Below are 13,129 nucleotides of genomic sequence, written 5' to 3'. Positions count from 1 at the left end.
ATATATTTGTTAAAAGTTCTTGTCCTCTTGTTAACTTGCGCCAAGCGCTCGGCACTAGAAGTGAAAGTCACGGGTCTTTCGGATATGACCTTAAAAACGTAGGTCCCGTGTCACGGTAGGCGCTGGCACGATAAAGAATCCTCACTGCTCAATGGCCCTGAGTGCCGAGTATAGGTCTAAATTTGAAGCCCTTCACCGGCAAACGGTGACGTCTCCATATGAGTGAAAAATTCTCAAGAGGGACGTTAAACAATATTTAATCAATCAATCTTGTTAACTTGTTGAAAATGTAACTTATTTTCTAATGAATTATGTAGATTACAAACAGTTATCAACGTCAAAAGTCAATAAAACAATGCAAATGGTGAAAAGAGTAAAAATGGACTTATAAAACATCAGGAGTCATGGAAGCATCTCCTGTCGACTATTTACATCCACCATGAGCGCGTTGTTATGAATAGGTAAACGAGGAAAAAGGCAATAACATAGCCTAAAAATTATGATTTAATATTTAATATTAAAAACGACAGTCATGTTTCTTCTCTTTGCTTTTTTCAATGTTTTGAAATGTACTTTTTTGCTTCTACAAGTTTACAACACTGTGTATGGAAATGGTTTGAGAAATTGTTCTAGAGCTGCCGAGTAAAGAGTTTATCTTAAAACAAAGCGGGTTGGACTCCGACGACAGAAACCCGTCCTCTGGATGAAACCGTATTAACCAAAGTTTTATTTCGCATTAAGACGTCAATAGTGTTTTAAAACCTATTTCATATTTTAATTTTTTATAGTTTGGCCGTCCCCATGAAAACGAACGAACTTAAGACAAAATACAACACAAACATGTCTGACTTGCCTGTACATCTGGTAACTTTAGATTGCTGAATAAACTACCTCCTATGCCGTAGGTTTCCCCGGTCTTCAGTTGTAATGAAATACCTTTATCTAACATTTCAAAGTCTCCATCTTCCCTGTATGATATGGACACATTGTAAACCTGTTTCCAAACGTCTGTTTCATACTGAGCCCTTTCTTTAAAGGAATAACCTTTTATCAGGACTTCACATCGATCTCGTTTTAAATATTCAATATCACAACCAAGCGAAGAGTTGTTAGGAAAATTCAAAAACACGGGAAGATCATATGTTCCCAAATCGTAATTGTTATACACCAGATTTTCTGTTGCATAGGGAATGGTTACTCGCAGCTGTACAAGAGCTTTTCCACCTTTCTCAATATAAAGTTGAGGAGTAAGCACCTAGTATATATATGTATAAGCATATTATTTAAAGACTTTTGCTTATATAATATCGATCTGATGAATGCATGATTTACTAAATTTTACAATACACAAATATTCTACTTGCTGGTTTAAAGTGATTGTATTAAAGATGTTAACTAAACGTAATTACTAGAGTTTTCTTCTTTCGGAGCTGAGGGGAAGTGTTGTTACTACAAATACGATTGATACATGTTTGGGGGTATTAAGGTAAGTCACTCGTCAGCTTTTTAGAAAAGTTCACGCAGAAGCTTTTACTTCAAAACTACTTATTAAAATTCAATTTTTATAACATATTTGAATTCAACAATGTAAATTTTTTAACATTCAATGAAAAAACTGCTCAAAAATCTACAAAGAAGCAAGATCTATGAGGGACTATTTCTTTTGGTGGAAGGATATTTAGCAGAAAATTCTGCAAATCTGCACATTTATGAAATTTAATGTGATGGAAATTTAGCCTCACATACTTTTACTCGGAGAATATTTTCCGTTTTGATATTGCTAAAAATATTTAATATAGGTCTTAATTTATATTTTTAGACTAAGTTTTATACCTTCCCTCAACAAACTTTTCCAAAAAATAAAAATATATTAAAGAAGTCAAGGTCAAATTTACACCATTTTTTGCCTGAAAATCACATATTTTGACAAATATTTCAAAATTAGCATCACTGACCCCACCTTTTTCTTTCATTATTTTAAACTACTCGATACTTGTGACTGATCAGCACTCAAGTCGTAAAAAGTTTGATATAAGAAAATTTTTTATTGCCTATTGAATTTTTCAAGACCCCCGATATGTTATTTTTTAGTGCAAAAATGTTACTCAATAATTTACGCGCATTAATTTGCAAGATTTGTTTAATGATAAATATTATTCAAACTATTTTACGTAAAAAAAGATTACATTTATTGCCATGCTTACATCTAATCAAATATAATAAGGGTTAAAGTAATTAACCAAAGAGATGAAATTTAAGTGCAAAAAGTTCAACTTAAGTGTACCGTAGATCAGTAGGATGCACACTGACCCCCTATTTTCATTGCGATTTTGGGTTACACTTTATGAGTACTTATCCAAAATATACTTCTCAAAAAATCCTTGATATAAGAAATTTCAGGAGTGACTTACCTTAATGGGAGATTTTCGAACTTTTTATATGAATAGATGATGTGTATGTTTTTTCTTTCAAATCGCATTTTAATACGTCACGAAATGATATTGCTACGCCCTAATACTTTTGAAGTTGATACATTTTGAAGAAAAAAAGGTGCTTTACAGTGTTATTTACGAAAGCCCAGAAGGCTCATTCGAGATTCGAGTTTCAAAGTACGAGATTCGAAATTCGAGATTCGAAATTCGAGTTTCGAGATTCAAGATCCAAACTAACCAATCAGAAGCGAGTTTCAAAGTACGAGATTCGAAATTCGAGATTCGAAATTCGAGATTCGAAATTCAAGATCCAAACTAACCAATCAGAAGCGAGTTTCAAAGTACGAGATTCGAAATTCGAGATTCGAAATTCGAGATTCGAAATTCAAGATCCAAACTAGCCAATCAAAAGCGGGTTCAACATTTGATTACTCCCGTTTATTATGTTTTTACTATGAAGAAATCGTTTAAAATAATTATAACAAATGGGTCATTTAATTATATTACAATGCAAGAAAGAGTGTTATATATATTAGAAGGAAATTTTAATAATTATTGGATTTTTGATCAGAAAAATATACTTCAATCTATATTATAGCTTCTTAATTATTAAAAAAATTACTTATATCATGAGTATATATATTTATTTGTATTGTCTTCTAAACTTAATTTTTATGTATTTTCCCGCTTAGGAAAACCAAATGTACTTGTGGACAGGGCATCCCTTCCCCCCCCCCCCCCTCTCGATATTCAACCCCAGGGCTTATTGTACTTTTTTCACAACATATATCTAATACACTTATTCATCGTGTATTCAATGCCCAAAAAATAGTAAAAACCCAGAATAATCGCTCAACACAAAAAATACCCCACTATACATTTTAAGTTTGTTTACGTTGTACGCCCGCTGCTATTTCTAGGTTTAAAACCATGCATTTATTTTAACTTAAAATGTGGATTAAAATTAAATGTCTCTACAAATATTTCTGTCTTAGTCCATGCTATCGGATTGACTCTGCATCTCGTAATAATCCCATATTTTCTCCTTAAATGACACCTCTCTTGTATAGTGGGGAGGGGTACATGTAATGTTTAATGGGGTTTTTTTTGGTTAAACGATTATTCTGGGGGTTTTACGCCCGTGATGTTTTCGTATTGTACACATTAATAAGTGTAATAAATATAATTTGTTAAAAATATTGTCCAGTAAGCCCTGGTATAGAATATCGAGGCGGGGGGGGGGGGGGGGGAGGGGTCCTGTCCACAAGTACCTGTGGTTTTCCTATGCGCGGAAATACAAAAAAACAATAAATGTAGAAGATAATACAAAAATATATATACTCCTGATATATGTAATCTATTTAATATTTAAGAAGCTATAATATAAATTGAAGTATATCTTGCTAAAAAAATCCAATAATTATTTAAATTTCCTTCTAATATATATAAAACACTCTTTCTTGCATTGTAATTTAATCAAATGACCCATTGGTTATAATTATTTTAAACGATTTCTTGATAGTAAAAACATAATAAAGGGGAGTAATCAAATGTTGAATCCGCTTTTGATTGGTTAGTTTGGATCTTGAATCTCGAAACTCGTATTTCGAATCTCGAATTTCGAATCTCGTATTTTGAATCTCGAATCTCGAATGAGCCTTCTGGGCTTTCGTAGTTATTGAACCAATGACTTTTTTGTTCGTAATTATAAATATCATGAATTGTTTTCATTTTTTTTTTATCAAATACGCATTATTTCACTATACTATATGTCAAACTGCACAAGGAAAAGCTCCAACGTCATTGTCCAAGAATAAGTTTTTAATAACCTTATAGAACACAACTTTAAAACGGCATTTTATGCTGATTCATTATATAATTCTTTTCAGAACAAAATTGTACAGAGGTTGTGTACACTTTTCAGTGTTAATGCATGTTAAACGAGGTTCAATTCAGAAGTGTTTTAAGAATGATTAATTGATATAATAGATAAACCAACAAGATTTCATAACTATTTTCGCCTTTAACATATGCCAAAACAACGGTATATCTTACTTCAATGCCTGCAAAAAACAGAGGGCTTGCCTTTGCATCACATGGAAAGCCAGTTTTAGTTGATTTAATTCCGACAATGCAGTGAATCTAAAAATGAACACAGTTTTTAAATTAATATATAAATATAATAAATGCAAAAAATGCTCTTAAATGGAAACAACGGACGTTAAATAAAAATGATATGCTTTTATAAAGTCATACCCACCATTGATCCTGCAGTTTTGTTTTTTACTAATATGTCTCTTGAAGACAGAAGTGCATTGCCAAGTGTACGAGATGTAACAAGCTGGCCTTTCACAGCCTCGATGTCGTCCACATACCACGATATATCATAAAACAATGTTTCATCGGGTAATGGAGAAAATTTACAGATCAAATTTACACTAGGATTGTATCGTGTAACAAACACCTTTGAATTAGTTTCGTTAAACCAAGTAATATTGTAGTATGAGACAACTGGATTGAGTGAAACATCAAATTTACCTAAACAGATGAAAAATTATTCTTTTTAAGTCAACAATATATATGTAATCATCCCGTTATGAAATACGCTATAATTTTACTTTTTCTTATTTTCTATATAATCTGTATATTTAAAAAAAACTACTCACATTTTCTGGTGGGTCCTACTAAAATCATGAAAAAAATTCTTTGAATAACAGAAAAGTGATTTGACAGAGTGGGACACTCATTAAATTGTATGCAGCTTGGAAATTTGTTCCTTATACACAATAGTGATCAAAGATATATTCAAAGGTCAAGTTTTGAGATGTCATCAACTGATTCTTTCAGTTTTTGTATTGATTATTTTTAATACCTCAAAAACATTTGAACTGTCGTTTCAATGAGCTCCATTTTAACAAATTTCGATTTTGGTTTCATTTCGATCATTCTCTTGATCTTTGATAAAGCGTAGAATACTTACTTATTCATTTTAAATTCCATGAGTATGCATGTTCAGATTTTTCGTTACATTTTATATAACTATACCTTTATCAATATAATTTACTGAAACTTCGTAACAGAAAGAATGTTAAAATAATCATAAAAAGCTTCATATAAAATTGTAACAGATCGATTGGTTATTTAAAAAAAAACATAATAAAAAGTGTAGTGTTTCATTTCAATATATTCCTTACGGAAGCGTTTTAGTGCCACTTGGACCCTTTATTTTTTTTTTTAATTATTTCTACACTTTAATCTGTTCATTTTACACCTTAACCTGTAAAAATTACACTTTTACAGATTAAAGAGTAAAATTTACAGATTAAAGTGTAAATTTTTCCGATTTAAGTGTAAATATTACAAATGAAAATGTACAATTTACAGATTAAAGTGTAAAGTTTACAGATTAATGTGTGGATTTTACAGATTAAAGTGTAAAATTTACAATAAAAAAGTGTTAAATTTACACTTTGAAGCTAAAATTTACACTTTAAAGTGTACATTTTACACTTTAAATTGTAACTTTTACAGGTTAAAGTGTACATTTTACAGATTAAAGTGTTAATTTACAGATCAATGTGTAAATTTTATAGACTAAAGTGTAAATTTTACATATTAAAGTGTAAAATTTATATATTAAAGTGGAAAATTTACACTTTAAAGTGGAAAATTTACAGATTAAAGTGTAGAAATTAAAAAAAAGTGTCTAAGTGGCACTAATAGGCTTCCGTAATTCTTTTTATGTTTTTGATATTGAGCATATTTCAAACTATGTGGGCCAAAATGGTGCTGTTGAATTTCAAATTACATATTAAGAGATATTTTGCATTCTTAAACAAAATATGAAATTTGACAAAAAATTGAACTTGAGAAAAAAAAATCATTCGAATAAAATTCATCATAATATTTCAGAAATATTTGCAGATTTAAAAATAAACAAGCAGACGTTAAAACATCAAAAATAAGTCAATTAAATATGTTTTGTTTTTGAGCTATTTGATTACAAGATGACATCCTTTTTTTATACTCTTCTTAAAAAATTTTTAAGCTGATTCTCGCCAAGAAATTACTAACGGAGTACTCATAGTACTGCAAACTGGGCATATATAGACACTTATAAAGAAGGGACTTCAGTGATATCTCAGAAGAAAACAAAAAAATCCTTTAAAACGTGTATTAATCAAAGGTCTCGATTTATGTCAACTTTTCGCTGGTTCAATCATGAAGTCGAATGTTACTTTTTTGAAATAAAACTGGCCATTATTTTACCATTGCATTGTCAACGGTTGTTGGGACCGGTAGGCTGAAGACTTTACTCCTCCATTACACCTGATCTCGGTTCTAAAGGTGAGGAGGTTCGTGTTTGCCCAGCTAATGATTTGTATTGTTTACAAATCATACTAGTCGCCCTCTTGGCGCAGTGGTTAGAGCGCCTGCTCTAGGGTCGCAAAGTAAGGAGTAGATCCTTATAAGGATAATTACGTCGCGAGTTCGAATCCCACTGTGGGATGTGGAGACCGGTCTTCGGATGAGACGGTATAAACCGAGGTCCAGTGTCGCAGTAGGTGCTGGCACGAAAAAGAACCCTCCCTGCTCAATGGCCCTAAGTGTCGTGCATAGGACAAAATTTGCAGCTCTCCATCGGGAAGTTGTGGCGGCTACATATGAGTGAAAAATTCTTGAGAGGGACGTTCAAATATATTCAATCAATCATTAAAATCATACTAACCAAAACAATAGGCTGAGTTGCAGCACTCCAATGGAGGCAGCCGATAAACCATGTACGCACTGCAGTTTTTTATGCTTATAGTCATTGATTCAGAACATGGATTTGTGATTCCAACTTTACAAATTTTAGCATCCCTCGTTTCATTAGTAGATGGATGATCACCTTAGTACATGAAAAGAAAAATTATATAATATTTTTAGTGAAACAAGTCCATCTTTTAAATTATTTTTTCAATGAAAAGAGTCTTCCTAAAGCTTTTAAAAATCGACATACTCAAAATTTCTCCTCTAAATATTCCATACATATTTCAATGGCATTTTTTTATGGTTTCTTTTCTCTTTGTTTGATCAAGTACATACTGTAAATGCACATGCAATAGAACACATTCTTTCCAAAAATAAAAAAAAGATACGTACCTTTTTACAAAAAAATGACTAAAAGTATAGTTGTTAAACTGATCATTTTCATTTTAAAATATAAAAGGCATCTGCCATTTGCCTTGAAGAAAAAATATTCAATGGCAACTAGATATATAAGAAATATCTCTTATGGTTTCTTTTCTCTTTATTTGATCAAATACATACTGTAAATGCGCATGCAATAGAACACATTCTTTCCAAAAAAAAATACGTACCTTTTTACATAAAAAATGACTAAAAGTGTAATTGTTAAATTGATCATTTTCATTTTAAAATATAAAAGGCATCTACCATTTGCCTTGAGGAAAAAATATTCAATGGCAACTAGATATATAAGAAATATTATCTAAAATCAATGTTATTTTCCTAACTTTTAGCATGCATGTTCAAGTAATATATGTATATAATTACCTATTAAATTATTAAAAGTACATCTACTTATTAGAAATCAAGAAGAATTCTCGACAGGGACGTGAAACAATAAGTAATCAATCATTCAAATTAAGGAACACTTGTACACAAATATTTTTGTTTATTTATTTAAGTTTATTATAATGACAAATCCCTCTACATGAATAAAAATACCACATAATGAATTCCCCTAAATATACAGCGAGTGAGGGCTCCTGAGCATGTTGAAAACAAACCTTTAATGTGTGATTTGTACTAGCTGCCAAAATAACCAAAATAAGAAAACAAGTACATGTTAAAGCTTACCGTTTAACCAGTAAGGGTAATAAGTCCCACAAGATCCAAGATCAGGTGGAGATGTTGGCATTTTAAGGTATCCCGCCCTGTACCAGCCAGTGGTCAGGTGATTGTCACAGAGAGGCATGACATCCTGTTTGTAGGATGGACTTCTTTTCAATAGGTCCGAGATTTCAATATAAACAGCACATGGGCCCCCCTTGCCTTAAATTTCAAGATATGCACAAATCAATAGGAAAATATCCGTAAGTTCGCTTATATAAAGAAATTAGATGTAATACATTTCAATTTATTTCAAATCTAGGGAGCTACATTCAAGACAACCATAATATTGAACTGTTAGATCATCAAATATTTTAAAGGCAAATTGTCTGACTTGAAAAAACATTGCAAAATTAAAAAAATTAGTGTTTGGTTGGTTAGGTTAAAAAGACAATATCCACTGAAATGTTGCATATGAAAAGATAATTATAATCTTGGGTGTTTTCATGCCGCAAAATAGCAAACTTTCAACAGCAACAAAGACAACATTCCTTTAAAACTTTATAACAAGGGATGGTTACAAAAATAAAATCCGAAAAATGTTATAGGATTTGAATTAACCAGATATTAATTATTTGACAATACCCTTTTTAAATTTAATCAATATCTTATTATGTAAAGTCAGATTATATCATTGGATTGGATATCAGGCACGGCTAACATAAGTTCTCTCCAAGGTCAAGGTTACAAGTGTTTCATGTAAGAATTGACAGTGGTTTACTATGATGAGAAAGAATCCTTATAAGTTACATTAATTTCTTTGTTAACTAGAAATGTGAAAAAAAAATTAAAATTAAATTAATTAAATTCTACAGCAGAGTTAACACTTATTATGTATACAATACCCTTCCTGCTTACTTACAGTTTCCACTCTTAAACTGAACGGTGATTAGGAGAAGCAAAAGCAAGGTTTTCATCATTACTAAGCACACACTGTAAATATGAATAAATTTTGAGATCTAATTTCGAGTATCTGATGTAAATTATATTCTCACACATCCGTCTCCGAATTCATTTACATGTACTTGAAAAAAAAAATTTACTAAGTTTTTACTTATTTTACCATTTTCTTCGGAAAACATTTTCATATGTTAAAAAGTATGTTATTGGAAAATAACAAAAAAAAAAAAGCATACCTTTAACAGTTCCAGATAAAACGTTTTCTCTAACTTCCCTCTTATTGTATCATGGTTTTACTTATAAAGAACAAATACCCGTGAAATATTTCCCTATTTTGGACAAATTCAAAGCATGTAATGTTTCTTTATTTCAAAAAAATATCTTGTCAATGGTAATCTTCCCAAAATACATGATAGGGATTAATAGATATTAACATGATAAATTGCTATTTCCGCATTTTATCCCAAACCATTGAATAAGAATTGCCATCTGCTTTATGGATCAAACTAATTAAAAATATTTTTTATGTTATACCTTAAAGATTTTAGGCTTTATAAGAATGACTATTTAACGAGGCCGAGTCTAAGTATTTCTGTCCTAGGTTTTTGATAATGTTTTGATAATTAATTGTTACTGTTATATTTATTGTTTTAAGATTAAAAAATCGAATGTTTACCATATCCCGATTTCTTAGGGGGCAATCTCACAAGGTGTCAAATTTCACTATTAGACCCTATGGGAATTTGTTGGAAAAGCGCCAAATTATCACATTTTACCCATTATGGCATATTTTTTGTATTTCTGCCCTACAGATTTCTTTTTCATTCAAATAATTGGAAGTTTTTGTAAAAAGTCAACAAATTCTAGAATTAAAAAAAATTGACCATCTAGGGTTCACCGTTTGTTAGGAATAAATTACTATTTCTTTTCAAGGTCCAATACCTGTAAAATTGCCATGTTACGGTATAAATACATATCGGTGCAGATGAATTATCGGCGCAGATGAATCTATTTGGTAAAAAATAACAATGTTAAGATTACTAGTGTATTTCGCATGATGTCCTGTCATATGTTTTAAGTATAAAATCCATAAACGTCCAGACATACAGGCGAGTCACGTGTCATTCTTCAGCGTCATGCATTGCTTAAAAAATTGGAGAAGTGAGGTTGTTTGAGCTGTTTTAGCGTTTTTTCCCTAATAATCGTCGTAAAATCATATTTTCAGACTAGAAAGCGTTACAGATAATGTTTATTTAGTATTAAAAGAAAATATATGGCACAGGTGCACATGAAATTAAAAAGCTGTGCAACGTCATGAGCACTCGAAATAGACTCGGGCTCATTAAAAAAAATGCTATACAGTGAAATCTGTCTACTCCGAAACCTATACAATCCGTTTCACTGTTTAATCCGTCTGTGAATTAAATCCACATTTTACTGTTTTCTTTACAGTGCATATTCTGATACGTTGTCTGTTACGACATATAAATCTTTTCCAGTGCTTGACGGAATAATTTAATTTTGATTGTATTCTATAGCCTCTAATTTCTTGATTTCCAAAAAAGAATATATTATGAATATAATGGCAGTGTCCATGTTTTGCTCTGGAAAATCAAAAATGTATGTCAGATCAAAAAGTAAAATAGGAGGTGCACAATGGCAATATGTAGTTAAGAATCTACCACTGAGAGGAGTTGCGGATAAGAGATGGGTACCCCAAAGCGTACCAGACGGACGGACGGACGTACGGAAATACCGATTACTATATACCCTCCCAATTTTCAAGCGGGGGTATAATAACGATCTGTACTCTGCAAACAACCCCATCTCCTTCCAAATTAAGAGAGGACAAAACTTCATTTTATTTAGATATTGGTAACTGTTTCTTTAATGCTTCAATTTATTGTTTCCGTCAATATAACTGAAAAAATTAAAGAACAATATTCTTCTTAGTTAAGATTTCTTACAAGGAAGATTTTCATTGAGTTCTGATTTCCTTCTTAAACGTTTACTCTTAAAAGCTCCTTACAATGAAATAAAGTCAAGTCAATAGATGCATTCTTTCTTTCTCGAACATAAAAGGTTATTCTCATCTGAAAGTATCTATTAAAAGAACTTTATAGAGGACATTAAACGAAATCAATGTATACAACAACACAGTAACACCAGGAACTATAAAGCTCAAGATTTTTTTTTTTTTTAATTCATTCACAGTCCAATTTTGTGAAGATAATAAATGTGTCTTGACATATATACGGGTTATTTAAATTTAAATTTAATACAAGAGATTGCACTAATCGTTTAATGCTCTTTCAAGCAACTTCAGCTTTAATTTGAGAATCTTTATAGTTCAAAACCTGAAAGTTTGTCAAGGTAAGAAAGTAAGTAGGGCGTTGTTTTTGTGATCTTGATTCTTGTTTGCTGCCATGTCGCAAACTTAAGACGTAAAAAAGGCAAACTGACAGTCCCTTTGGATGATAGTAAAACGCACTTAGAAGTGAAAGTCATAGGTCCTTCGAATGAAACCTTAAAAATTAAGATCCCGCTTTCATAGTAGGCGTTAAAGAATCATCACTACTTAGCTATATTGGTGCCGAGTGCATGTACAAGTCTTAATTTGAAACTGTTCAATGGTCGTGATGTTTTTAGCTGGGTTTATTGCTCAAAGAGCAATTACCAGCTTATGTCAGCTTGTTCAAGGAAGTGTCCCCCTTATAGTCGCCAAATTAAAGTTGCGTGCAAAATTATAGTCCTTACTATCAAACGCTTTTGAGATAATACAAACGATAAATAAAGCAAAGAATATAAAAAGAAGTTTTATTTATACAAATGAACATTAGTAGTAATGACTTTGAAAACTTCAGTCCGTAGTCAAACAACAAGTTTCTTTGCGTTCGGTTTTTTTATGTTCATGTAACTATCGTAGCGAAGAAAAGCAGGATGGGGAACCAGACTAGCTTGTTTGTTTACATTTGGCGGTGCCAGGTAAACTCTGATCCTGATATTCGGAAAATGGTATTAGGACCTATATACTTATTGTCTTAACATTTATATTGATATTTTGATATGTATTTTTCTGGATTTATTTAATCAAATAAGATAATTGTATGTCACTTTAGCCCTTATTTTCTAAATATCATTATTATGTTGTGCATTGTTTGGTAACATTATCCTTCCAGTCTCTGAAATTCTTATTTATATGTTTATACAATATGAATGCATGATTCATGAACAAAATTCTACTCTATAAATGAGCCCGGCTCTCTGTACTCCTGAGTACTTTGATTTTTTTTTTTTTTTTTTTTTTTTTTTTTTTGGTCGGCATTAAGAAATCTTGTGTATTCCATTAGTCGTTGACAAAATTTTGAAAAAGCAATTTATTAAAATTCTACTTATATTTAAATTTTTAAAAAGAAAAACTGTAAATTGTAATATAAACCATTAAATGTAGGTCAGAAACAAAGAACTGTAATTTCTAGTACATTTTTAACAGGACTATAATTCACATTTAACTAAATCTAGAAATATTTCATGTTTTTGTTTAAAAAATAATATCGGTGGGAAAAGCACTTTTGATAGTAGTTTTCTGGCAAAATAAACGGACGTTTTTATGAAATTTTGCGATGCAAGAGTTATCTCCCGTGGCATCGGTAATTCTGCTAAACACCTTTTTATCGGAATCCTAGTGAAATATTTAGAATCGATACACTAAAGAAAATTATTAAACAAAAAATAACTACTTTATTTTCAAAATAGAACTCATTTTCGCCTTCAAACGTAATATTTACAAAAAATTGGCTCTATTATTCAGGTTGAATCCACGTTTCCATTGATGTATCAGTGACGTCATATACCTGACTAATACTGCGTCACAATGAAATAGTTACAAGTTTTCCAGC

The 13,129-nt window shown here is 31.1% G+C and overlaps 1 protein-coding gene across 1 annotated transcript in view; it reads right to left on the bottom strand.

Moving 5' to 3' along the window:
* Nucleotides 1-9,511, bottom strand: part of LOC134248353 (uncharacterized) — a 96,296-nt gene extending 86,785 nt beyond the window's left edge. The window contains exons 1-3 of the mRNA XM_062730760.1: nt 9,467-9,511; nt 9,193-9,263; nt 8,298-8,492 (exon numbers count right to left, since the gene is read on the bottom strand). Of these exons, the coding sequence (XP_062586744.1) occupies nt 8,298-8,492; nt 9,193-9,250 (253 nt within the window). The 5' untranslated portion in view covers nt 9,251-9,263; nt 9,467-9,511. The remainder of the gene's footprint in view (nt 1-8,297; nt 8,493-9,192; nt 9,264-9,466) is intronic.
* Nucleotides 9,512-13,129: the final 3,618 nt, after the last annotated feature.

This window comes from Saccostrea cucullata, unplaced genomic scaffold (assembly GCF_032062105.1).
Source record: "Saccostrea cucullata isolate Sc308-1 unplaced genomic scaffold, CSIRO_AGI_Scuc_v1 ctg1470, whole genome shotgun sequence".
In the NCBI taxonomy this organism is placed as follows: domain Eukaryota; kingdom Metazoa; phylum Mollusca; class Bivalvia; order Ostreida; family Ostreidae; genus Saccostrea; species Saccostrea cuccullata.
Note: the sequence above shows the minus strand (reverse complement) of the source record. Positions and strands in the feature narration are given on the sequence as shown.